The 27,793-nt window shown below is 33.5% G+C and overlaps 2 protein-coding genes across 2 annotated transcripts in view; both read left to right on the forward strand.

The window, feature by feature from the left end:
* Nucleotides 1-933, forward strand: part of LOC118181357 (astacin-like metalloprotease toxin 5) — an 80,342-nt gene extending 79,409 nt beyond the window's left edge. The window contains exons 5-6 of the mRNA XM_085810315.1: nt 212-387; nt 491-933. Of these exons, the coding sequence (XP_085666441.1) occupies nt 212-387; nt 491-720 (406 nt within the window). The 3' untranslated portion in view covers nt 721-933. The remainder of the gene's footprint in view (nt 1-211; nt 388-490) is intronic.
* Nucleotides 934-4,950: 4,017 nt separating this feature from the next.
* On the forward strand, nt 4,951-22,322 carry LOC118181356 (astacin-like metalloprotease toxin 5). Its single transcript, XM_035350483.2, has 6 exons — nt 4,951-5,094; nt 7,621-7,691; nt 12,176-12,257; nt 17,140-17,254; nt 21,677-21,852; nt 21,979-22,322. The coding sequence occupies exons 1-6, from the start codon at nt 4,971-4,973 to the stop codon at nt 22,197-22,199; spliced, it is 789 nt and encodes a 262-aa protein (XP_035206374.2). The 5' UTR covers nt 4,951-4,970; the 3' UTR covers nt 22,200-22,322.
* The last annotated feature ends 5,471 nt before the right edge of the window (nt 22,323-27,793 follow it).

The following is a 27,793-nucleotide window of genomic DNA, read 5'->3' on the forward strand; positions in this document are numbered from 1 at the left end:
ACAAACGCTCAGAAAACTAACGGCTGTAGCTCACATGACATCATGCACACTTGGCCTAGTTTTCTATATAAAATATGAATCCCTAGCGGACCACATATAGAATTTATATTACCACTGTACAAATGTCAGAAACAACATCCATCTCAATAAATTTATCTTTATATCTGTGTTTACTACTTAACTATATTTATGTAATTTTTATATCCAACAGGTGTTACTCCTACGTCGGAAGAGTAGGAAGTGAACAACCAATATCTTTAGGTATGGGTTGTATGTATGTGGGAACGGTTATTCACGAAATAGGACATGCTTTAGGATTTTACCATGAGCAGAATAGATCAGATAGAGATAAATACCTGATAATATATTATAAGAATATTAGGCGAGGTACGTAAAAATTTGCAATTACAAAATTACTTCTTGAAATTTTCAAAAATACATGTATGTTTTAATTGGCAGACATATCACGAATATTACTTCCTTTTGGTAGGTATGGCACTTAACTTCGCTTTATTGGCACCATCACAAAACCTTTTGTTAACACCTTTTGACTACGGATCCATCATGATCTATGGAAACACGGCTTTTTCTAAAGATGGCAAATCGTACACTATGGAGGCGAAGGATGGAACGCCACTCTTCAACCCATACACCAAGCAAGAAATGACACCAAGCAAAAAATCCAATATCCAGAGAGTTAAAATTTTGTACAAGTGTTAGATTTTCCAAACTTTTCTTGCAATGAGTTTTAGAAATTTAGAAGAGAAATGAGAATGTAAATTGTGGAAATAAAAATATGCTAACATAAATCTACTTTAACAAAAAGAAATCACTCAGATTATGTAAAATTAAGGCATCAGATCAAAATATTATTAAACAAATGTATATTATTAATAAAGATGTGCTTTTAGACGAATTAATAGAATGTTGATATAAAGATCATTACGTAATGAATTCTTTCAGTTGATTTTTCAATTTATTTAAGTCTAACCATGAAATGCAAACGTTTTTCAAATGCTTACATACTTTCCTGTCTCTTTGAAATCCGATCATTCGCTGAACGAATTTTGCTGAATCCTTTACATGCGGCTTGGCAAGAAAATAAACATTCGTTTTTTACAACAAAGCATAAGTTATTTACGAGAGAAACATCAGTTTATTTCCACAGCATTGTAGATTCAAAAGCATTTCGGTTTCACATACCGCTGAACTTGAATAATGAACGCATATTGTTTCTAAATTGCTCAAATTAAATATTGTCATTAAATGACAATCAATAAGCAATATTCTTCCATCTTAATAGAATTCAAAGAAGACAACTTAACATAAATTTTAACTTTAAAATCTCTATTTCCGAACAAAAAAACTAATACTTAAACACAGCATGACATGGACACGCTAAAATTGCATAACTGCATCTCTTTACAAGTACAAATTTTGCAAGTTCAGTCTCTTAGGAATTTTAATCTCACGACCACTTGCATATGATTTTGGAAAAGCCTCACAAATATCTTTTACCTTTTCTGTTGCCTTTTTTCTTTTGATCACTTATGAACTGAGTTGAGTCTTCTATTGATTCAGCCACACTTTTTAATATTAAACAATTTCCCATGATTAGATTCTTTGACCTAACCATTGAAAATTAATAATTCATATTAGTATACTTGATGCTGCCATAACGCGTACAGTTGTAACTTTACTGTCGTAGCCTGCGAGGAGATCTATTCGAGTGATGGAGCTTTCATCAAGTCTGAATCAAGCATTCCAACGTCTTCACATTATGACTCAAAAGGAACTAGTTTGCCTGAATCTTTGAGTACGCACGTTAGAGATCAAGAGCTGATCATTGTACCATAGTCACAAAGGGCTGTTTTCAAGTCTTCGAAATCCATCAATGCTTTGCCAAGAACTTTCTTTAGAATTTGCTTAAGAACATTTATTCCACAATCCCCCACCATTGTTTTGTTCCACATCTTATAAATACTACTCTCGTTAGCAGCTTAGTCTTAGTCTTGCATCACAGAAGGTATGCAAATATCGTAAATCATAAGTTTAATATCACCGTTTCCATCAAATCATCTGGGTACCTTTATATTGGCTAAATGTGGTAAGTCTTAGTTAACTATGGATATTATAATATATATGGAACTATGGATATTATAATAATAATAAAATTTTAAAGCATAATGTAACAGGGTCTGTAAATTTTATGAGATCAAGCACTAGATTAAAAACCGACAACATTTTCTCTTGCGCACCCCTTCATCTTCTTTAACTGCCAAGGATTCTGCACTAATTCTAAAATATCAGCTTCTCCTTTCTCAGCATCACATAGTACATTTTTAGAGAGTTGAACACCGCTGCTTATTGATTTAATTTCACTCTCAGTTTCTACTAACTTAATAACGAATTCGCCTTTTCTTCGGCCTCTACTACTTGCAATTGACAATTTGTATTTATAGAAATAATTGACTAAATTTGCAGTAAAATTGGACAACCTGAAGTGGTTCTTTAATTGTAGCCCCTAACAGTTTTTGATACACAAGTGTAAATGTTACTTAACTTGAAGCCCGTAATACAGTTTTTGACGGAAAACTGTATTAAATATATGCCAAGAATTTTTAATCTTATTACTTAAAACTCAAATCAGTAGGAGCAATATATTAGGTTTTGGCTAAAACTGACAAAGTGATAACTTTGAGTATTTTTTCCTGCGCTATTACTCATATATTTCAGCTATATCATCCTGCTTTATTTCTTTCGAACTTCGTCGTACTTTGGTGATGCGGACGTTTCTGTTGGAACATTTCCTTGAGCCGCTCAACCGGGAGAGTGGTTAGTGACGCCGACTACTGTACAGAAGAGCCCGGATTTGAATCTCGGAGAACACATGATGTTTGTAAATGTATAGTGTCTCTGCAGTAAGGGATCGCTCTAAATATGAGGAGAGCCGAAAGTTACCGTGTCTGCGGTCAATAAGGGACGATCTTGAAATGTTTTATATCAAGAACCGTGCACATTACCTCAAAAATATGATTTATGAACAGCGGATCATTGCCTGAAATTGCTTTCATTGAGCCCCATGTTTTAATATAAGTTTATTTAAAAACGATTTTGCAGCATATTTTGCAGAAGTTATATCTGCCCACTTTGAAAAGTGATCAACAATCCCAAGCAAATACGTATCTTCTCTGTTTTTTTTTTTTTTTTTTTCTTTTCCTTTAAGCATATCAAATGTGATATATTTATTACATTAGTTCATTAAAATATTTAACTTTCAATAATTATCCGGCTATCTTAAATTTATCACGATAATCGGTTACAATTACTTCAGTTTCTGATTGCCTATACCCATTCTCATGATGTAAAGAAACACCGCAATAATTTCGAAATATTGGAAACAGAACAACTTATTATTAGACATTATTTAAATAAAAGTGCTAATTATGTTCACCGAAACAACCATTTCTGAACGAGAAATCTTGTGAATAGCCTTAATTTCTTTTTTTCATTCCATTCTTATATCTGAACTCCTTTGCTCTTCACTCCTGTTTTTAAATTCAAACCTTTTAGAAGTTAATTAAATCCTCATATTTGCCAACTTCTCACTGAAATTAAAATTACTAAGCTAGAGATTTATCTGAATTTAGTTTAATCATACAAAAGAGCAAGCTGTTTTCAAGCATAGCAATAAAAATTATTTTTAATTCCTTGCGAAATGGAAATCAATATGTGTTAGTTATGTATAATTTTCTGAAGTATGTATTAAAAATTATATCATATCATTTGTTGGCAGCATTCAATGAATTGAATTGAAATAGATGTAACCAAAACTTAATAGTTTTCAAAAGTGTCGACGGAAGAAAACAGTAGTCAACAATTATACCTGAGTTCCTTCTAGAAATTTCACTAAGTTTTCAATTATGATAGCAATTTTTCCTTATGACTAATTGGTTACATATAATATACCTTCGTAAACGTTTAGATCTATTAATGCATATATAGTAGCTTTCCAACACAAAAATGCAAAACTTGTTAAAATAAATAATTTTTTTTTTAAATCTGAAAGCCTTCAGATTTTATATTACGCCCAAAGGGGCATTTTTTTACGTTTTGGGTGTTAACCATAATTTATTAAATCTTCGCATTTAAACCATATAAAATTCAATTCAACAAAAATATCACAAAATATTTGAAAACAGCATATCTTTAGAATTTCTGATAAACAGTCTCGCGCGTTGAAAATAAAAATGTTTTTTTACATACAGTATTGCCATTACTGGCTTTGAAATAGTTAGATTTGTTTATCAAAAATTCGATAAAATTTAATAAAATATGAAACAGATAATAAAACAATTTCGAGACATGATCGGGTGGACGATTACGTAATTTAAAATTTGATGGCTTTAGGTAGGGTCGTCTTATCATAATCCGAGAAACATGCATATATTTATGCAGATTCTTCATTATTTAATTTCTTCAAATATAATACAGAGCGATAATATTTGCTCGGAATAATTTAAAAAGTGAAACGAACATTTATAGTGAAAGAACGCAAAATGCAGTTTCGAAACTAATAACCCTTCTGGGATACTACCCCTTTGGGCTAAAAAAGGGTCGCCAAGTATTAACTACAAAAAAGTACCTTTCAAAAAAACTTAAACAAAAGGGGTTACCAAATCTAATTTATGCTGCTTTAAATAAGGTGAGAAATTCTACAAAAGTTTAAATGATTTTGACCCAAAGAAACGAATATTGTATTTTAATTTAAAAAGCCCTCAGCTGGAGAATTATATTTCAGAGGATTATATTTTTAGATTTACATTCTTGTTTTTCTTCAAAGTTAATATTTCTTTCCTCTATTGCTCCTAAATTATCTTTACTCAATAGAAAACATTCGATATATTATCTTATTTTGTGAACAGATGTGAATTTTCAGAATGCGATAGCGTACCAAGGTTTCATTTCAAATGGTAATTGCCTACCCAATATTGATACATTCTTGGAGTCCGTTTCACACGATGAACATGCAGTTGCGCTTGATATTCGGTTTTGCTGTGATCTCAGGGGTCCTTGGACTGCCGACCAATGATGGTAACAAATTTAATCGTTTTATAATTACAGAAAAGTTTTAAGAATATTTTTTTAAAGAAGGAATGATTTTATTTCAATGTTCTTTAAAGTGTAATATAGGATGAATCAATCTCTAAAATATCATTTGAATGGAAGTTATGTTCACTAATAATAAAAAATAAATTTCTACAATTCCTAAAACTACAATTAATAGACAATGGTCCAAAAATTAGTAAACATTAAATGATTGTTTTACGTGGAAATTCAGATGTATGGTTATACGCATAAGGGTTTCGCCTGAAAATATTACCTATTAGATGGCAACATAGAATTCTGAATATGAGGCATCTTCCTCCCTTTTTACTTCCTTGTATGAAGTAAAAAGGAAGTGTTGTAAGGACAAAATAAAGGACTCTTTCCCCAAAAAAAATTATAAAACTGATTTAAAATGAATTCTGAAGAGAATTTTTCGTGGCGTCTGTACGTATGTACGTATGTGCGTATCTCGCATGACTCAAAAACAAGTAAGCTCAGAACGTTGAAATTTTGTACTATATAGGACTGCTATAACATGTAGATGTGCACCTCGTATTTTGGTTGCAATCAGCCGCAACAAAAGTATATTTATATCCAACCTGTTAGTCGGCTCAGTGATCTCAGTTTCTTTATTCTTATATATGTATAAATGGTGCATTTTTTGCTTTCAAAAACTTTTAATATTGATGAATTGAAAAATGATTGAATTATGTTGTTCTTACCTTCCAGTTAAGGTTTTTATGCCTTTAGTTAACCTACATGCAATAATTGTGAAATTATCAACAATTTAAAAGTTTTTTAAGTGCGGCTAAACCTAATTTCTGATTGCTATGCCGTCCATGTTTGTTTACATTTAAAACTTACCAGAAGATTTGCTGCCAATTTGTTGCCCCAACAGACGTAAAGCTAAGCATTGCTATGTCTGGAATAACCGCCAAATCGTGGAAAGGTTTAAACAAAACAATATCAGCCACAGCTCACGGTGATGTAACTAAACAGAACAGTCAAATTCAAGTTAATGTTCAACAATAATTTAAGACTACAGAATTATATTTTACTTCAAGCTCGTTAAGAAATTCTACCCGGAGGGTCAAAACCAAAGATTCGGCAGAGAAAAAACGCAAAACGAAATAATTATAACTAAACCAGCTGGCAGGAACTCACATAAAGCGTGCATGTGTAGCCAGAAACACACTGTATCTTAAAATCCCAAAACCTCAGTTTAAATACTAGCTATCTCGTTTGCATTCTGATGAGGAATATGAAAGGAGAAGTTAAAATACAGATCCACATCACAATAACTGGTTAGTTTAGAATAATAAACTTAGAAGTTATAGGAAGTACTTATAAAAGCTGAGTACTTATAAAAGTCATAGAAATATGTAAATATTATCGCATTTTCATATTCATGCTCGGTCTCTCCTACTACTTGTAACAAATTTAAAATATTTAAGAATCTTTTATTTTCTTTTGAAAATAAAGTATTATTGGAAACATGTCCCGCAGTTAATTAACAGTTAATTAACTTTAAAATGGGCATTTTTATCGTACAGCTGATTGTTGTAACAGCGACAATCTTGCCACATTGTCTTCCTGTAATAGAGTTACCAATAAGACAGTAGTAGAATTTTGCACAATCTGTTTAAACCTTCCACAGCGAAGTCTCCGATACCGGCCGTGCATTCAAACATCGGCAAGTCACCCTAATGCCTGCGTCTATTTTTTTTTTTTTACCTGTGGCTTCCCCCATCATTTCAATCCATTGTTCATTGGCTTCTGGCCTTGTTAAATGAAATGCCAATCTTTCTTTTGAAGCGACTAAAGTAGCTGTATTATTTGAATGATTCTCTTATTTGACCTTCCATCTCCTTTTAGTCTCAATGTTTATCTATTGATGCTCGCAGTTGCAAGTCCTAAGGGGAAAATGAACACAATAGGTGTTGCCGCACGAAGATCCCCAAGAAAGAAGTAATCGCTTTGCTTAAGTAAGTCATTATTAACGCTCTAGATTCTACTTGACAGGGGCAAAGAAAATCCATTTCAACAGAGATTCGTATACTTGGGTGTTTCAGATGCCTAAAAGGAACAGATTTTGGCCTCTATAGATGCGAAAGAGTTAATCATTGTTTCTATTAAAACATTTAAGTGTTGTTGTGGTCACCAATTAGACACTAGAAGGAGTTTTAGAGACTGTTAGAGATTTTATATTGGAGTAAGAGAAGTGAAAAATGTGCAGAGTCCTCGCCTGGATTAGAACTTCGGATTTCCTGAGTTCTAGCGGGACATGTTTCCAATTACACTACAAAATAACGCTGTAAGGAAGGAGAAAATAACTCACCGAGTGAGGCATGCACTTTCTATTCAAAACAAATTTTAGCTGAATGCAGTAGCAGAATTTCTGACATCAAAATAAGGTAATGTTCAGAAATTAAAATATATAAATATATTCTGTTGGTAAGGTTATCGACATAGAAGGAAATATTATTAATAAAGCTTTAACTCTCATTGCAGCTGCCCAACGGAAGGCTATTGAGAATCCTGATTTGTTTGGAGGCGACATGGCAGGAATTGATGGCCCGTTTGTGAGTATAGTTTTCTTATTATTTTAAAAATGTCTTTATTTCATTAATATTCATTTTATTAAGCTGTTAGAGTCTGATATATAAGCTAAAGTTCTTAGCCATTTGGAATGGTTATTTGTCAGCCTGCGAAATATGTTAAAAGATTTTATGTCTCGTGCAAAGACGGCATACGTTAAGTAGCGTGGGCAATACCTATGATGCATGTAACATAACTTAACGGGCCCATAAATTTGAAACGACTCTACTGTAGACTCTTTTTTCTTCAGTAGCATAATAATTTTAACTTAAATGGTAGCTTATGGTACTTTTATGTTTAATAAGAATGCAAAAGAACTGCAAATGAAAAAAAATGTTCTACATACAGTGCATGGCAAATTGATGTTTGTGATCCTGACTGATGTTTATGTTCCCACTTAATGATAATTTTACAAAATTAGGAAAGAGAAATATTTTATTTTTGAGCTTTGAATTTTAGAATTAATTCAAAAATTTTTCGATGTCAGGTAAATCTCCAAGAAAAGAAATCCGCAATGCCCTTTCCTTGATTCAAACTATTCGTCGTTACACCACGAAAATGTTTATACCGTTTTCACTGTTAAATGTATGAATGCTTTTTAAACATTCATACATTATTTAACATTTGTACATAAAACTTTTTTTTATTAACATAACATTAACATAAAAATAACAAAATATTTAAATGTTATTTGTTAAAAATTACTTTTCTTCTACTTTTAACCCCTTGATCGCTAAGTGTGGGACATATGTATCTCACCATTAATTACGGCTGGGACATGTCCCAGCTTTTGGCTTCAAAACCGCTTGTCAAAAAATTCTCAAATGCTAAATTTACCTTATCTATGACATATTTTGTTCACTTGAATAGAAAACGGGGTATGACTTTTTTTAAATTCGTAGTCAAAGCCTTAAAATAAAACTAATAATATAGATTTATGTAGATAATAATATAGGTTTATTATACTAGACGTAGTGACGAAGTGTATTTTGAGATTATGTCACAGACTTAAATGTGTATACTGCAAACAGTACCTGAACTAAGCAGGTCAATCTGTATTTTGTTATTTTTTGCTATTTTATGCTATTAGTATAAAGCACATGTAGACTTTCCGAGCATGACATTTATTTGAGCAAACTATCAGCATGATTTAAATGTGATAAATAGAAATCACATGCATTTTTATTAATATCTTCATTGTAAATTGATTTTTAAAAAGTATGTAAAATATTTTATATATTTTAGGTAAAACTTAAACATATTTCGAAGTTTAAAAATGAATGTTTCCGAAATAATTATACTTTTGAAAGAATATAATGAGTTACATAGTTAGAAGCAAAACATCAAATTACGAGAAATTTTTGTTCGATTAGGAAGTATGGAACTATAGAAAAATAGATGATAAGTCGTAGAAGAGAGCTTTTTAACAAGCAAAACAGTTGAATATGAACTTGAGTTAATATGAGTCAAAGAATTACAGAAAAATTTTGCTACTTTTCCATCATGTTATGGCAAGCACCTTATTAACCTAAAAATAGAGCTAACACAACAAATATTTAAAATGAGAATTCAGGCTATGCAGTCTAATATTAAATAATTATTTGAGAATATTGCATAATAATTTTGTACTTTCTTTCATTAATTTTTAAAAGCTTATTTTTTATATTTTCTTTATATTTAAGTATTATGTGCAGCAAATACAATTTTCAAAGGCCCTTGCATTTATTATTTAAATTTTATATTACAAAGCATTAAATACTTTTAAACAATAATTTCAATGAAACCTAAAATAAAACTTATCATACTCAAACATTTACACCAAAACAGTCGTACAGAAGTCATTTTATTACATTATAGAGTATTTTCTCCCTCCTTTCCACATTTCCACATGCTTTCGTGATGTGACCGGAAGCACACTCCACGAGTATTAGGGAGGCAGGACTTCGAATCCGGGGAAGGCAATGGGGATTTCGTCAGTTTCTTGAGTTCAAAAAAGTTCTAAAATACCCTACAAGTAGCTTTCGAATTAAACATATGATGGACGATAATTCGTCAGCACCAAGATTTGGCGATTGTTTCTCTTCATCTGCAGTACCCCTTTAAAAGAGGGAGTATATAACGTATTTTCTCCTACATTTCCGAATGCCTTCGTGGTGCAACTAGAAACACGCTGAACGCGTATTTCGGGAGGTCCGGAGTTCAGATCCCAGGGAAGGCACTGCACATTTTTCACTTTCGTGCATCCATAAACCTAAGGATAGTGCAACATTATATTTAAAAAAAAATAAAGTTATTTATCTTGTTATAGCCCTCTTTAATGAGTAAATTATTTATCATTTTGTAGAGACATTAGGTATCTTTTTTGGAAGCAGGCAAGATGAAAAATTAGCAACGTTTTCGCTGGGAATCGAACCGCGGACTTCTCAATTACGCGCTGAGCGTGCAGACCGCTACACCACGAATGCTCGCTAAGAAGGCGGGAAAAATACCTTATATACTCCCTCTTTTAAAGGGCACCTGGGGTTTTAAGGACTCCCAATTGCCTAATCCTGGGTGAGGACAATCATCATTGAACACCCTTTTAGTTCCGGCGCCACCGTAGTGACATTAGGTTATTTCGGAGCAGAAAAGATAAAAATATGCAAGGCCTTTACCGGGAATCGAACCACAGACCTCTCAATTACTCCCTAAGCGTGCAGACCACCACACCCCTAAGGCACGCAAAGAAGGCGGGAGAAATATCTTATATACTTCTCCTTTTAAAAAGCGACTGGGATTTTTAGGGAACCCAATCACCAAATCCTGGGTGAGGAAAATCATCATCCAATACTCTTTTAGTTCAGGCGCCACTGTAGTGACATTAGGTTATTTCGGAGCAGGAAAGATGAAAAATTAGCAAAGCCTTCGCTGGGAATCGAACAGCGGACCTCTCAATTACGCGCTGAGCTTGCAGACCACTACACCACGAAGGCTCGCTAAGAAGGCGGGACAAACACCTTATAATTTTAAGTTATTAGGCTAAAGGTTAATGAAGTTATATCTCAATTTAGAGGGTTATCGGTTAGCAATTAATTAAAATATTTTAATAGTTTAGCTTAGTTATTTTAATAGTTTAGTTTTAATAGTTAGTCCTGCAACAAGCTGAGCGCTTGTTCAGGGCATATGCTTACGCACCCTGGGACCCACGGTTAAGAAAGCAGATTTCGGGCACAGCAGGCTTTGGCCCATTAGGGCTGTTACGCCACTGAGTTTAGTTTAATAGTTTAAATTACAATTATTTGATTACACATGTGTTATTTGATTAAATATTTAAGTAACATCCGTATTTGAGCATTGTTATTAAGTATAGAGTGAATTAAAGATGCTTAGAATGAATTTTCTTAGCATGTTAAATGCATTTCTTAAAAATCTTTATGAACGAAGCTCTAATGCAGCAAATCAAATTTACTTGATATAGGCACCTGAAGTTATTACACTGCTTGAAAAGTAAAATAGTTAGTAAAGCTTTGGAGATTACTATTTAGTGCCTTTATTTTCCTTAAAATTTGACCTTAATGAAGCCCAGCAGTGAAGTAAATCACGGAAATGTGAATTTAATCATTCCATTTTCAGTTACTGCGAACATGTTCTGTATTATAACTGCCCCCAAGCTCTTCTTCGAGCTAATTTATATCGTTTATTAAAATGATCTTTGCTTTTTACTACTTTATATATTTTTCTGCGGCAAACTTGAACTTGAACAAAATCAAAGCATACAGTTCTAAACCTCAAATTTGTATCCTAAACTATCAATTGAATTCATTGATTATGCTTAAAATGGACTATTACTGTTGAAGAAATTATGATGAATGTTACAGTATATTTTATACAATAAAAAGAGAAATCACGGCTGTTATTAACGTAAAGATATTTGTTACTAACACGAAGAAATTACGCTGTACTTCATTATAATTTAACATATAAATGTTTCCTTATGTATGTTTTCATATGGTATACCATACCTGGAACGCCACTTGTCAACCTCTTCTCGTCCTCAAGTGGCAACAATTGAAATAATCGGAATTCATAATAACAATTGAACAATTTTCTTCTGATTGTGGCCAAAGGACTAAACCATCTGCTATATAGTACCTCACAAAGCTTTTTCTTTTTTTGGCAGATTGTGGACTATATTCACCTTCATCTGTATTCGAAGGTGCGGACGACGTACTTGGTTTTGGAGAATCCTTTCTTTGCACGAAATTTAGTAATGTGCCTTTCGTTTCCTTCTTACTCATCCTGGTTATTGATTTTTAATCTACTTAAAGTTAAGGAAATATTTATATGTTAAATTATAAATTATAATTTAACATAAATGATTCTTATTGAATTAAATTCAATAAGTAAAGTCGTCATTTGTTAATAGTGTAGACGTCGTTAATCAAACCAAATCCTAATACGAGTAACAGAAATCAGATTTTTTTTTCAGGATGCTGAAAGAAATGCTATTCCAGGTGAAAACTATAGATGGCCTGGAGCTGTAGTTCCTTACGTAATAGATTCTTCTGTGGGTATGTTTCGTTATTAATAGAGCATTTTTTTCTGTGATTAAAGAAATGTATTCTTTACGTTTTACATTACGTAATTGTGTCTACTGATGGTGTAATTAAATAATGAACCTTTCTAACTAATGAATGACTATATATGTTATAATAAAAGCAAGGAAAAAGTCGGAACACTGTTGATGCGTAGTTATCAACAGTGTTCCGACTTTTTCCGAAGAGGCAGTATTCTGATTGCGTCGTAAGCTAATTTGTTGACTTCGTAAAGAAAGCTTGGCGGTCAAGGCGGTTTTAATTCCATTTTTATTTCCAATTGACATATGTGGCCACAGATCACTTGGCACACTAGTTGTGCCTGTTCAAGAGCATTTACATTATTGATATTATTGCAATAGGAAGCAGCATAGCGAAATTGTGTCCAAGCACAGCACAGTCAGAAGCTGAAGTGCGTAGTTATGCAAGATGAAAGCACGCGAAGAGGAAAAGTTTTGGTTTAAAATGGTAGTTTCAGTTCCCAATTATTACGTCATTAGCGCTGCGCTGGGCATAGAATGATCTAGAAATGACGCAATGCAGAGAAGTTATTACGATTTTTAGAATAAAGAGGGACAATTTACGTTTTACAGTTAGTTTAAATTATAATTTTGATTTACATATTTTTTTTTATTTTACATATATATATACATAGGATGTCGCAGCAAATTGGTTACAAACGTTTAGGAGAGATAGAGTAATCTAGATCAGTGCTTCTCAACCTTTTTTGGTCCCCGGACCGGTAAAACTTACGAAAAAATGTCGCGGACCGGTGGTTTCCCCCCCCCCCCAAAAAAAAACCTCTACAAGGTATTCAGGAATTACTACATAAGTTAATTGTAATATTCTTATTTTTATTTGCCTACAATCATATTTAAATATAAAGATAAGTAAATATCGTAATTATTACATATCAGTATAGTTATCATATATAAGTAAATAAACCTTTGAGAAAAATCACACAATATTTTAAAAAATAATCACAAAAACCCTTGAATATAAAAGTATCAGTGACGGTCCCTGGACAATAGAATGAGGATCCCTATAGGGCGCTTCAGGTATGGTATACCATACCTGGAACGCCACTTGTCAACCTCTTCTCGTCCTCAAGTGGCAACAATTGAAATAATCGGAATTCATTATAACAATTGAACAATTTTCTTCTGATTGTGGCCAAAGGACTAAACCATCTGCTATATAGTGCCTCACAAAGCTTTTTCTTTTTTTGGCAGATTGTGGGCTATATTCACCTTCATCTGTATTCGAAGGTGCGGACGACGTACTTGGTTTTGGACAATCCTTTCTTTGCACGAAATTTAGTAATGTGCCTTTCGTTTCCTTCTTACTCATCCTGGTTATTGATTTTTAATCTACTTAAAGTTAAGGAAATAGTAGTTATAACTCAGTATTAAATTCAGAAGTTATTAAAAACAGTTATTAAAAGCGTGCAGAAGAATGTAAGCAGAATAACAAGGGAAACCTAACCTAAGACGCCTTAAACACTACGATAGATATTCAACGTTCAAGTAATCAGCGATACTCAAGGCAGATAGGGGCGCACTAACTGGTGTTAAGTGTAAGGCACGGCAATTTATGAAAGGCGATTAGGTACATAGTTGCCAGTTTAATATATTTTTCATCATCGATCATATTACTTTCTAAACTAGTAAACTATTGTTATTGTAATGTAGGTTCTGTTGTAATATCGGTTGTCGGCCGATGACACTTTGGGTTTTGGACAGATAGCTGGATATTTCGCAGACCGGCAAATATTTCTTGCGGACCGTCGGTTAAGAAATATTGATCTAGACGATTGAAAATAACAAAATAATGCAGGCAGATAATAAAAGCAGATAATATGTCTGCAGTTAATAATAGGCAGATATTAGCCATCTAGGTCGAAAAGGCTTTCCTGATGCAATGGTAACAACACAAAACACAAGAAAGGAAGAACATGAACAGGGTGAGGAAACATGTTTAACATGCTTAGTACACCAAAAATCAATAAATAAGAACAGAAATAGACAACGATCATCTTCAAAGAAGGTGTTCGATCCCGCACCCTGATTCAAGCCTCACAACTCCGGCACGCGGAAGATTTAATGTTCTTGAAAATGCCGGCCGTGCATGTCCCGGACTTCCCCAGCAGCTACCAAGATGCGGGCAACAAGTTCCTCAGCACTTCTACCGGGGTTTCGTACACCAATGTCTTGACGTACCCTCAGAGAAAGTAGACAATGCAAGTGAGGTCTGACGATCTTGCTGGCCAATAAACTTTACCACCTCTGTCGATCCAATATTGAGGATACGTTTCGAACGGCCGTCTGGTTTATCGTGACAATATAACTCTATAGTTGATCAACGTCTTCGTGGGATTGGGATACGGGAAGGTACTCTTTATGAGCAAGATTTCAAACTAGTTTGTAGAAAGACACTGTCAGGCAATCTTTATTCATCAAATTTCCGTCTTTTGAACTAATAGAAATGGTAAAATATTTTTTCTTAAAATTAGAAAGCAAGAGAGAAAAGTGTATGCTGTTGAGCGGATGTTCTCTGCTGCACAAATATTGCCAAGCAAATCCCATTCTACTGCTGAAAACAAATCCCAAGAAATAATAGGTTCTTCGATTAATGTTTCCTGATCTTTTTAATTTATTGTTAGACTGGATGTACATTTTTATTAAGAATGAATTTGAGGAAAACTGAAAGTAAATCTACCAGAAATAAAGATCACCTTGACTTATGGCATAATACGAGATTTATAATATGTTGAATGCCTGCGAGGTGTTCAAAATTAATTTCATTTTAAAAGAACTCTCCTCAACATTAATTGAAACGTTATACGTTAATGATCTCCAGATAAGCTGTCAAGGCGCTGATATCCATTGTATGGAAAGACAATTGCAGATCTTTTTGAACAGGAATATTAACTGCGCAAATACAGAGGATTTTAAGTTTTTCTAACCAGAAGACCATTTGTGTCTGTGTGCATTTTTCTCGTAAACGAAACTAACATCCTGATCCCGAACTCGCCTGGAATGACGTTTAATTCCAGTGCTATCAGAAGCAACATTTCTTGGTCCATAACATGAAGCTAACTTTCCTCCTTTACATTGCATTTCTGAAAGAACAAATGTTTAAAACTTCTGAACATGTTTAATGTGTTTTCTAGTACTTCTTGGAATACAGATCACTTTTACAATGCAGCACCTATATCTACAAGGCATTAATTAGGTGTAATTTGGACTATGGTTTTTCCATCTAGCACGGCTGATGCAGCATGGCCTTTTGTGTTGGCAAGGCATGACCCTGTACAACACCAAGCTTTACGGATCTGTTTAAGCTTTTACAGATCAGTTCAAGATTTCCCTGCTCAAAGCTTGTATACAGAATATATTGAACCAGCATGAAAACGAAGGCGTTGTCATTTATATGTAAATTACTATTTTAAGGTCATGCCTCACTTATGTCATCCTGCTCACATCCATCTATAGAATGATTTTATCTTTCTTTGTACCATGCAAGGTCATCTTGTATTTTACCTTCTTTTTTGCGCAATTTCTCATTTCTTGAAAAGTATGTATTGAATGATTTTAAAATTAATATTTTTCCCATCTTCGGACAAAAGTTACACTAGTGAAATTGAATACAGACAAATCTTGTATGAGCACAAAAATATTTACAAAGATTATATTCCTTTATTTACTGATGGATCAAGGTTTAATGATCATGCTGGATCGCCATTTGCTTGTGGTAGTATCACTGAGGGTTTTCGATTTCACAAAATTTGCTCCGTGCTTTCTGCAAAAATGTTTTCTATTTAATAAGCACTTCTACTTATTTCAAGTCATTCAGGAAATTCTTTGTTAACCGAGGTTACTAATCCCTATGTAGATCTTAAGGATCTTAACACCGATATTTGATATTGTTGGATTCCTTGTCACACAGGTCTAAAAGGAAATGAGCTTGCAGATCCATTGCTACCAATTCTGCTGATGCAGTCTATGTAGTTGACACCTCTTAGACATGCATTATAAAATATGTAAAGCAGCAAGTTTTTCAAAAATGGCAAAAGCACAAGAGGACATAAATAAATAATAAGCCACGCCATGTGAAGCCTGAAATCGTGTATTGTATCACGAGTAAATATCGAAAAGAAGTCCTTTTTACACGCTTACGGATTGATCACTGCCAGATTACCCATCGGCGAATGATAAAAGCAGATAATATCCCAAGCTATACAAATCTTAAATATTTTAGAATGAAATATTTTAGCTGAAGGATCCATCTCTATTTCAATTAATTGGAATCAATCCTCATTTTAATCTTTATTTTTTAAAGATAGAGGCTTTTATTGTAAACTTTTAATTGATACCGTTATATTTTAACCCAGAATAAAGTGCTTTTAACATTGTGCAAATTTTAAAAGAGTACGAATTGATTTTTATTATTAAACTAAAATTACTGTGCTTCTTCTCTGCATTATTCGTTTAGACTTGATGGCAATTTAGAGGAGTTTTCGATCCCAGCTTGTTCATTACATTTTTATAACATTTTATAGCTCCATCTACTCTAACCCTGTGTGGTGCATCATGATCCAACACGTTATACATCTTAATGATTAGCTAAGAACGCAATACTTCTAAAAAGAAAGCATTAAGAAAAATATATAGTTGTACTAATCTCGAAATAGAATGATAAAGTATTAGATTTCCATTTTTTAAATAATCATGCATTTGTAACTAAAAGAACACAGCTCCTAATATAAAAATATAATGAAAATGTGAAACATATTATGTTTTAATATTTAAGTTTATTACATAGTGCTCATACCTATTTTTATTTCACTCTTCGATAGCTTTTTTCACCAGCGTCATTCTAAAAGGAATGCAGGACTATCACGATAACACCTGTGTCCGCTTCGTTCCCAGGACTAATCAGCAGGATTATATCAGAATCTTCCGTGGACAAGGGTAATTATAAATATTTTATGAATTTCTCTTGTACATGTATACATAAAATTGCATAGTTTGCATAGTAAATGTTTAAAATAAAAACATAAATTTACACAGTAAATGCTTAAAATACACAAGTTATAATACTGTCTTTCCAATCAAGTAAACATTTCTCATATTTTAGGAAAGTCTGAGGCATATTAGTACTAATTCATAGTATATAATAAACTTAATATAGAATATAGGAATAGCTGTTTATTAGGTTATAATGAATTTAATAATTTTTGTACTAATTCTTAATGAATTTAATGTATTGTAATTTAAACATTCTCTTGAATGCGTTAAGCTCTTGGAGGGCTGGTGAAAGGTGTAGTATGGCTGATAACGTGGAATTCTTTTCCCAGACTGATATTCACTTTTAGATTCAAAGTTCGGGGACTACAGCTGCGGATTTCTCCTCAACTTTTACTACTGAATACGGGTTTCTTTCTTGGGGAGAAGTTGAAAATATTCCTCAGAGTCGTGCTTAAAAAAAAATAGGGTTTGTCATCATTTGGAGGGGGTTATACTTGTTCTTGGAAAAACGGCTTCAGTTATCACCCTTTTCTGGTTGGCTTAAAATAATTTAAAAAAGAATATGAATGGATAAAAATTATAACTAATTTAAACCCACGCTGAATTTGGAGCGGTCTTCATTTTTGAGAAGCCGAGGTTTTAAAAATTCTTTCCCGAGAGGCAGAGAGATTTTTTTTCACCTTTTCTTTAATCATTGAAAGAAAGAAGAGCGAGGAAGAGCAACCTCGGCCGTTGCAAGTTTGAAGGTGTAAGTGGGCTTTGAGCCCCTTTTATATTTTACCAGTAAAAGAACCTGAAACCCGTGCTTAGAACCTTAAACAGCATGACAAATATTTCGATCAGAAAATAAAGCTGAAATCTCTTCTTTCCATCTTAGTACCAAGGAAATATATGAAACAAGGCTTCTGTTAGCGACAATCTAATGTAATTTCAGAAACATTACACATCGTTTTCTCGCGACATTCTAATTTTTATTTCTCTTTTTAGTGTCTGTTTATAACAGAAAACAATACGATCGCAAACTTGTGTGATGAAAAATAAAATTATAGCATGATTTTTGCTCTAACCACTTTTATACGCCATGCGAAATGCAATTTTCTAATAAGATAATGCAGCAAAAATACTGCATGGCCCTTCATTTAGCAATTCTTTCATAATACACTTGATTTATCCCATCTCTAGCTGCATATGTCTCCTATTTAACACAACATAAGATATTACTTCTCCACATCAGCTTTCGTAAGTTATTATTCGGTATAAAATGTTATGAAGGCTATAAATGAAAAGTACCAGAAATATAAGCAGTAATATGAAGACATCTAGAAATATTACTGAATTTCCCCAAAATACATTGATCATATTTTTTTATTAAGACACATAAAAGCTGCTCGAAAGGATAACATTCTCAAAATAACGTAACAAGATTAACTTCTGAAATATCTTAAACGCAGTCGCCGAACGCAGCGGTTAGATAAATAAACACATTGTGCATATGGCGTAACTGCGTTCCGCAATATTAACTTTCTATGGAAAAAAATGGGTTAAATATAGTTCAAATTTAGAAAGTATATATAATTTAAACGAACCTAAACATTATTGTAACTGAGAAGGGAAAAAACCAAGCAAATGTTAATTCATATGATATCTGTTACTGTTTAATAAATTGGTACATGATACCATAATCTTTTTAAATAGCTGTTGATTTTTGCACGGGATAGTGTCTGACCACCAGAATGAATAGTCTCAGTGTAGCTCATGCATGTCGCATGAGGTGACTGAAATAAGTACTCACCGTCCGGAGGTTTAGCCGGGAAATCTGCCCCTGCGGATTATATTAGTGCAGAGGTCTTGTAGGTTGGGGTTGGGCGTGGGCTAACTCATGGAGGAAAGAAAGGATTTGTAAAGTTACTTCCGACCTCCATGGGCTAACTATCCCACCCTGTAAAAAAATTACGGTTCAGAAATCTCTAGGGCTAAATCATGGACGGATACCACTCACACGACGTGTAACGACAATGGACTTGCGTATTGGAATGTGCGTACTATGTCCACTCTATAAGAGTGATATAGATCCACTCTATAAGAGTGATATGATCAAACATATCAACTAGATGTTTTAGTCTAGATATAGTTTTAGTCTAGATATAGATTTTAGTCTAGATAGTTTTAGTTGATATCTAGTTGACTAAAACATCAACTAGATGTTTTAGTCAACTAGATATCAACTAGAGTGGACATAGTACATATCAACTAGATGTGCGTATTATGTCCACTCTATAAGAGTGATATGTTTGAGAATTGTAAATTTTAGCCATTCAGGAGATTAGATGGCTCGGCCAAGGAATTTTGGATAAAAGAAGATGCAGTGTTGTATATAGCTCTCAAGGTAAGCAGCTCTGCTTTGCTGCAGGATTTGTAGTAACTAGGAAATTACGAGATAGAATCATAGACTTCAAATCTATAAATGAAAGGATTTGTAAAGGGCGGATTCGAGGTTTTCCTCAAAATATTAGTATTATCAGTGTACATGCACCTACTAATGACAATGCGATACAATTAAGGAAGAGTTTTATGATAAACGTGAAGGCTCCTATGCTAAGAGAGTTGATAGTACAAGAGGTGCTTAAACAGCTAACTTTCGTGAAGTCAGAAGCTGAAGGGTCTTTAGAGACGACTGAGTATGGGCCTTTATTTATCATTTTTCTGACTTCATCAACGTATATGTGTTTGCCCAGAACAACGATCTGTCCACCTTTATCAGCTTTGGAAATTATAACGTTAGAACTACAATTAAGCTGAAGTTTTGATGGCTTTGAAAAATTAACGTTATATTTTTATACTCTCATCTAATCCTCCGACTAATTAACATTATAGATATGAAAAATTAAATTAGTATTTACAATGAGATGATTAACAGTATGGGCAGAAGCAGCCGACTGCGGAGTGAGTTTCTCGAATTTGAGAACTAGAAATGACGTTTTTATAACATTGACAAGCGCTTTCGGTTCTAGACCAAGATTGACCAATTGAGAGAAAATTTTAAATAGAACTGGCATTTTTTTAATGAAAGTAATTTAACTCACATTCAGTTTGAGAGAGACGTTTGCGCGTGTTGTTTATAATGTGGCGAAGAAGTGACTATTTGAATTAATGCAAAACTTTCTAAATGTTAATAGGAAACTTGAGATAACAATGGACTTGTATACATTTGGAAATAATATTCTGATGTATTTAAGCGAAAAATGGAGATGCTTTAAAAAATTGTGCTTATCACGCTTCCATTTCATCTTTCTGTCAGTAACAGAACTCTCAGAAACTTCCATTTTCAAGTCATTTGCTTTCCTGTTGCATGGTTCTGCTCTTAAAGTTTCTATTTCTGACTTTACTTCTTGGTGAATTTATCACATATCTTTTCAGTGGGGTTTAGGATATATCCGTCAAATAAAAAAGCATTAAAATATAACATCAAGGAACATGAATTTTATATCAAATATGTCGAAATTAAAATATCTTCAGCAGGTAGTTGGAAATTTTTTTCAGAGTTTTGACTTAATCTATCTTCCTTAATTGGATCTGTAAAAGTTATACAAGAAGTTTCTCTCATTGATAAACTGAATTTTCTTGACGCTTTTCACATTGACAAAGATTTGTCTTTTTAGTTGATAACTTTAATTCTAATTCAATCTAACGCAATTAAAATTCTATTAACTTAATTTTTCAATTTTATTGTTCTTTCTGCCGACAGATGACACTATATTCTCGTTAGTTTTACTCCTTTTGGGTATAAATACTACTGGGGCTATTGCTGTGTTGCAGATTTCTTTTCTCTTGACGAAGAGAGATCTGTATCTGTTGGCCGTCTAAATAAATACAGCCTTGAGTAAAATGTACGCCAAACACAAGGTTGTTGTGCTAGTTAACTTTATGTTTTACTTGGGAGTGTTTCTCTTCTGTCTGAGTACTTCACTGTTAAATACTGTTTTTAACTTATGCTATTAGTGTGCTTTTTCATAATATTTCGTATGATATTTTTTTGTTCGATCCGCTTAACGATCCTTTTTTTCCGGCATTAAGAGCTTAAACCGGCTTATTAGTGTGTATGATTCTGTAACTATGATTTCCGCCAAAATGATAGAACTGCTGCAACTGGTATCTCACACTAACAGAAAGAAGGTTGTGCGTGCTTTAGGTCGGTCTCTATGGGAGCATCAAAGAAATGACTACTGGTTGGGTTTACTTTTACTGGTTTGGGACTTTCATTTTGGGAAACGCTGGTTAAGAATATTTTCTTCTGAAACGAAAATTATACATGTTTGGGCTCAGTTCAACTTATTTTAATTCAGAAATATTTATTACTTACAACAGGTGTTATTCTCATGTCGGAAAGATTGGTGGCGGACAACCAGTGTCTCTAGGTGATGGCTGCATGTTCACAGGGACTGTTGTACATGAATTGGGGCATGCACTGGGATTTTACCACGAACAGAATAGATCGGACAGAGACGATTATATCAATGTCTATCTCGAAAATGTCCATCAAGGTAAGAAGATATTGTCAAAACTTTGCTTTTTGTTGTCAAATCTCAATAAATATATGAATAAACTATAATTCCATTTTATCCTTTTTTTTTTTTTTTTTTTTTTTTTTTTTTTTTTTTTTTTTTCAGGCTTAGAGTACAATTTTGCTAAATTATCCCCGTCTCAGAATTTATTGCTGACTTCTTTTGATTACGGATCCATTATGATCTACGGAAACACAGCTTTCTCTAAAGATGGCCAATCAAACACAATGGAAGCTAAAGATGGAACACCTCTTACCAATCCTTATTCCAAGAATGGAATGACCAGTTCAGATATTGAACGAGTTAAGAAAATGTACAACTGTTAGAATACTTTGTAAAGTAAAATTTAAAGTAATATTCTTGTGTACATAAATTAAATAGCTAATGTACTCACTATCTGAAGCAAGATAACTACGTATTGTCACTAATAAAATAATATTCAATATTAAGCTATAATAAGTAACTTATTTGTACACTTTCATATCTTTCTTCCCTATTCATCTTGTAGACATATGTTCATATTTTCCCTTATTTAACATATGCTCAAGATTGTAAACTCTATCTAATACCGATATTTTACCAATATTTTGGGACAAAAATGTTAACTGCATTTAAGTTACATGAAATTCTTTAAAAATATGATTTTTATGCTTTGCGCTTTTCTTTCAATAGATTAATCTACGTCAGTTATCTAAGTACAGAAGTAAACTTGAAAACCACGTTATTGTATGCTTATTCAAATACAGCATTTTAAAACTGTGTTAAAATAGAAGTGGATTTCGGCCATTGTATGAAGCAAAATTAGAAAACGTGATTGCTCTTCTTCTGCCTTGAGTAACCGATTCAAATTATGAAACATTGCCAAGCTTAGTTGCAACAAGGTCATGTCTCATAAAAAAAGGTTTTAATTTGAACTTTATACAAACATTTTTCGAAAATACTAATGAATCATATAGGAAGTAAAAATTTAAAAATGAAGTAAATACTTAAAAGATCAAATATCAGCATACAGCCCTCGTATGCTCTTCTGCAAACGATTATAAAAGCCAAAAGATTAAATATACTTTCTCTAGATTTTTCTAACAGTGATATCACTTCGAATAGCAGAGTTCATGTTGTAATGTAAACGAAGTTAAAACTTTTCTGATCGTTCAGCGTGATGTTACATTTACTCGTAAGTAAAGAGTATCTGAGAAATGAAGTTTGGATTTCTTTGATCGATATCAGATTATTTAAGAGAAATATCAAAAGAAAGATTCTTACATAGCTTCCAGGAATAACCAGAGCGCTGAAGCAAGAAGTTATATTCCGATGAATACGTGCCAGTTTTCTACTTTCAAATATAGTTGCCATGCAAGCACTTTTCACACAAAAAACTTGAACAGCTATTATAGCGCCTCATTTAGGTTTGCTGAAATCATGTGACAATGTAGAGAAACTTCATCCCATCAGTATGAGGTTCCCCCCCCCTCAGAATGTTTGGATACATCATTTGGTAGAAAATATCAAAGTAATATGAAGATGTAGAGAGGCTAAGTGCAAACCGGAAACACGGAATCTTTTTGGATGAGCATGAGTTAAAAAAATGTTAAGTATCACAAAATTATAACCTAAATTAACAATAGACCTTTAATTGTTTTTTTTTTTTTTCCATTTCTGTCTTTCTCCTTACTGTATTAAAGCAGTTACTAGACTGCGTGATTTCCGTTTATTCCATATCGTATGGCTTTTACACAACGATTATAACATAGCTAATTTGGAACACTAAATTTCCAGAACCAAAATTTTCTCTTAACTAAGCTTCTATATTGAATAACTAGGCACTTGCTTTCTGTATCTCGACCTATCTAGACTTCTACTTGCTGCTGCTCCTTTAAAAAAATTATATCAAAATCATACATGTTCTCGAACAGGCACGTTTAGTGTGCCAATATGTTTGTAGCCGTAAAATGTTTAACTGCAGTAAACGAAATAGGGTTTAAACCTGCTATGACTTCGTCTTACTGCATCTATACGACTTCCAAGTTTATTATTCATTACCAATCATCAAATTCTTCATTATGTGCGTTTCAAAATCTGCATCATTCCCAAATTATCACGCACACAAACACAGACAGATATATATTGCTACGGACTTTGTATTTAACTTGCTAATTTTTAGTAGAATTGTTATTAAATTGTTTTGTATCGCGTGCAATGCGGCACGAAACTTATTTGAAGAAAAAGCTAGTCCGGAAAAATTAAAAATACAGGACCACGCGCATTTAATAAATAGAGATCTCGTAATTGTACTCTTTTGCTCTCCGGAAAAAATTGCGAAAATACCAGAATATTCTCTTAACAACAACAGCTTTTAAATTTAAACAGCTTATAAAAGCTGGCTGAAAACATGTCAGTTCAGTTGTTGTTTTAAGAAAACTGCTGTTGTTGACTGTAACGAATTCACGGTGAGATCGGATTCTCTACTTTGAGTTGTGTTCTGTAAAACGTTTTGGTAGTTTAAGATATAACTACTGTAAGATATTACGATGTTGTACAGATATCTCTGAAGAAATTTCAGCATTTTGTTTCATTTTTTGTGATAAGAATAAATTTCATTTACTTTTAATCGAACTTGTGCATTCAATTTATTGCGAGCCCGTATGCACGCAAAACGTTTTGGTGTCAGATGGGGGATTTGAATGTCAGTCACAAGAGCGATGGAAGAACAGTTAAGACAGCTGATTGCAGCCTCTGCTTCATTTAAAGGAGAGATGAAAGCAGGCTAAGAATCCGTTAAAGAATCCGGTGATCATCCACCAATCAAACAACATCCAAGGCGTCTACCGATTGCTAAACAGAAAGAGGTACGAACACTTTTAAAGGATATGGAAGCAGGCGATCTCATCGAGCCTTCAGCAAGTCCATGGGCATCTCCCATCGTCCTCGTCAGAAAGAAAGACGGCTCAACAAGATTTTGCGTTGACTATCGCTGGTTGAATGAGGTTACGAAGAAAGACAGTTACCCTCTTCTTAGAACTGACGACATTTTGGATACTCTTTCTGGAAGCAAGTGGTTCTCAACATTTAATTTAAAGTGTGGGTATTGGCAGGCAGAAACACACCCTGATGACCAAGAAAAGACGGCATTTAGTACGGCACAAGGATTTTGGCAGTTCAAGGTGATGCCATTTGAGTTCTGCAATGCGCCGGCTACATTTGAAAGCCTAAGGGACACTGTTTTGAAACGTCTTTCTTACAAATCCTGTCTGATATACCTGGATGACATCATCATCGTCGGAAAGAGTTGAAGAACATGTAGAAAATCTTAGAAAGCTGCTTCAAAAACTAAAAGAACCCAATTTAAAGTTGAGTCCCGCTAAATGTAAATTATTCAGACAGGAAGTGATGTCATCTCTGCAGAAGGTGTGTGCACGGATCCTGAAAATGTGTCAGCGGTTAAAGCCTGGAAACGTCTCGAAAATGTTCATCAGCTGAGTAGCTTCTTAAGGCTTTGCACCTACTACAGGAGATTGGTAAAGGACTCTTCTTTCATCGCAAGACCCCTTCACAAGCTGACAGAAAGCAAGCAAACGTTCTTGTGGACAAAAGAATACGAGGAAAAGAATAACAACAAAAGAATAACAACTTAAACGAAGCTTTAACATCTGCTCCAATCCTGAGGTATCCTCAGCTCAACAGACCATTTATTCTCGACACGGACGCGAACAATGAAAGTTTCGGTGCTGTTTTGTCCCAAGAAATAGACAGTCAAGAACGTATAATGGCTCACTGGAGCAAGTGCCTGTCCAAACCGGAGAGGAATTAGTGTGTCACTAGGAAAGAGTTGCTTGCCATATTCAAAGCCATAGAATATTTCCATGATTATCTGTACGGCAGAAAATTCCTGCTTCGCACGTATCATGCATCATTCTCCTGGCTTTTAAATTTCAATAGTCCTGAAGGTCAAATAACCAGGTGGATACAAAGACTCCAGGAATATGACATCATTATCCGTCATCGGAAGGGATCATCACACGGAAACGCCAAAGATAGAATCTTTCAATTTTAATTCATAAACTCTGTTTATCGCCAAACTCGCAAGGAAATTCTTTCGTAAATTTAATAAGGTAAACTATAGTTCAGTTCCTAGCATAGACAATGACTTCACAGATATTTGCAATAGAAAACAGCCTGGCGTTGTGTTATTTCAGAAGGTGTGTCTTAATGTCTAACACCAGGTGCTTCTGAAATTATTATTAACTTTCATAAGCAAACTGAGGAGTTTTCTAATTGTTAAATAAAGAATATTGTTTCCTGAAAACGTATGCTATTTTTTCATTAAGCTAATGATTATGATTCTCAACTCCTTTTCAGAAATCAAACGGTCGGCACTGGATTCATTTATTCATGAGATTTTGAATTCTTCATGTCACTACTATGTTCAGGATTATTTTCAAAATTTTCCCTGCTGAAGAAACATAGTTAATAAGCCTTTAACTGGCTAGATCCCCTGAGATTTTGCTTTGTTTAGGGATAACAAAAGTATTGGTTTTTGTTTCTTGATACAGGAGTTAATAATTAAATAAAATAGTACTTAAATAAAATAAGTATTTTCTCCTTCCTTTCTGCATGCTTTCGTAGTGTAATGGTAGCACACTCAGCGCGTGCTAGAAATCCTGTTTCGAGTTCCGGCTAGGGCAATGCACATTTTTCATGTCTCTAGTTTAAAAAAAAAGACCTAATAACTCTACACACTGTTATAATTTTTAAAAGTTTTACACTGATATTTAGATATTTCATATTGATTTTACTCTGAGACATATAAATTACTCACTGTTGCACATTTATAAACATAAATTGCCCTGGTGCATTTTATGCGCACATGGGTTTAAACATTGAGAATACACTAATACAAAACCTCTAATTTGCACTAATGTATACTTCGTTGCACTTACATAATCATATTACATAGATTTTTACCATGACATTTACACTTTTTATACAAAAAGTATTACAATACACATAAAAATTCCTCACTGGTACGTATAATTAATCATATATATATATATAATTTTCCCAATGGCAAGCAATTGCTTATAACAGCATTGGCCACTACTACGGCCAGAAGAAGTGGCCATTTTATTGTGGAGGTAGCTAATAGGCGGCTACTAATGCCTCCTATGAAAGGGACAGACAATTTTACATCCATGCCTTTCCGGGATTCGAACTCGGGCCCTTTGTTATCATAGCCAGGCTCCCCTAACCACTCTACCGTCTGGGTGGTAATTAAACATATATAATTTTAGTGCATTTTATCGACACTTAGGTTTAGACACTCTGAATACATTTACACGCAATTTTTCTGTCATTAAGTCTGTTTGGTGTTGGTGAGTACATTGCTGTGTGTACATAAGCATTTACACTAATATTTTAGATTGATATTTAAACATTTTGCTCCGATCTTACGGTGGGATGCACACAAATTTTACACCGATGCACATAGAAAACAAATATTGGCCTAAATATTGGTCTGAGTAGTATAAAGCATGTTGTCAGTGTAAGATCAGTTCATTTTTCTGCGCAGGGGTTTAGATACTGAGGATACATTGATACGTACATAGTAAAATATACAAAAACATTTTATACTGATATTTTAACATTTAATACTGATTTTACTCTGATATGCATGCAATTTCTATGCTGATGCATATACTTAAACATAAATTACCCGGATGCAGTCCCATCTCACATGCGCTTATACCAAAACGTCTCTTTTACAACTGCTGTGTATACATGAACATTTTGCACTGATATTTTACCTGATATATTAAAACTCTATTTATGCATGCAAAAAAATACACACAAACTATATACTGATATATAACGTATTGTATAATTATATAGGGATATATAACGTGTTATGATACGACAACGTCTA

Source organism: Stegodyphus dumicola, chromosome 2 (genome assembly GCF_044657685.1).
Source record: "Stegodyphus dumicola isolate Sdum_Otavi_A_Nest chromosome 2, ASM4465768v1".
Lineage (NCBI taxonomy): Eukaryota > Metazoa > Arthropoda > Arachnida > Araneae > Eresidae > Stegodyphus > Stegodyphus dumicola.

Bases quoted from the DNA above. Each gene is read 5' to 3' on its own strand.
- LOC118181356 (XM_035350483.2), top strand. From the start codon at position 4,971: ATGGTAATTGCCTACCCAATATTGATACATTCTTGGAGTCCGTTTCAC. The intron at 5,095-7,620 runs GTAACAAATTTA...CTCTCATTGCAG, and splicing joins TGGACTGCCGACCAATGATG to CTGCCCAACGGAAGGCTATT. The intron at 7,692-12,175 runs GTGAGTATAGTT...TTTTTTTTTCAG, and splicing joins CAGGAATTGATGGCCCGTTT to GATGCTGAAAGAAATGCTAT.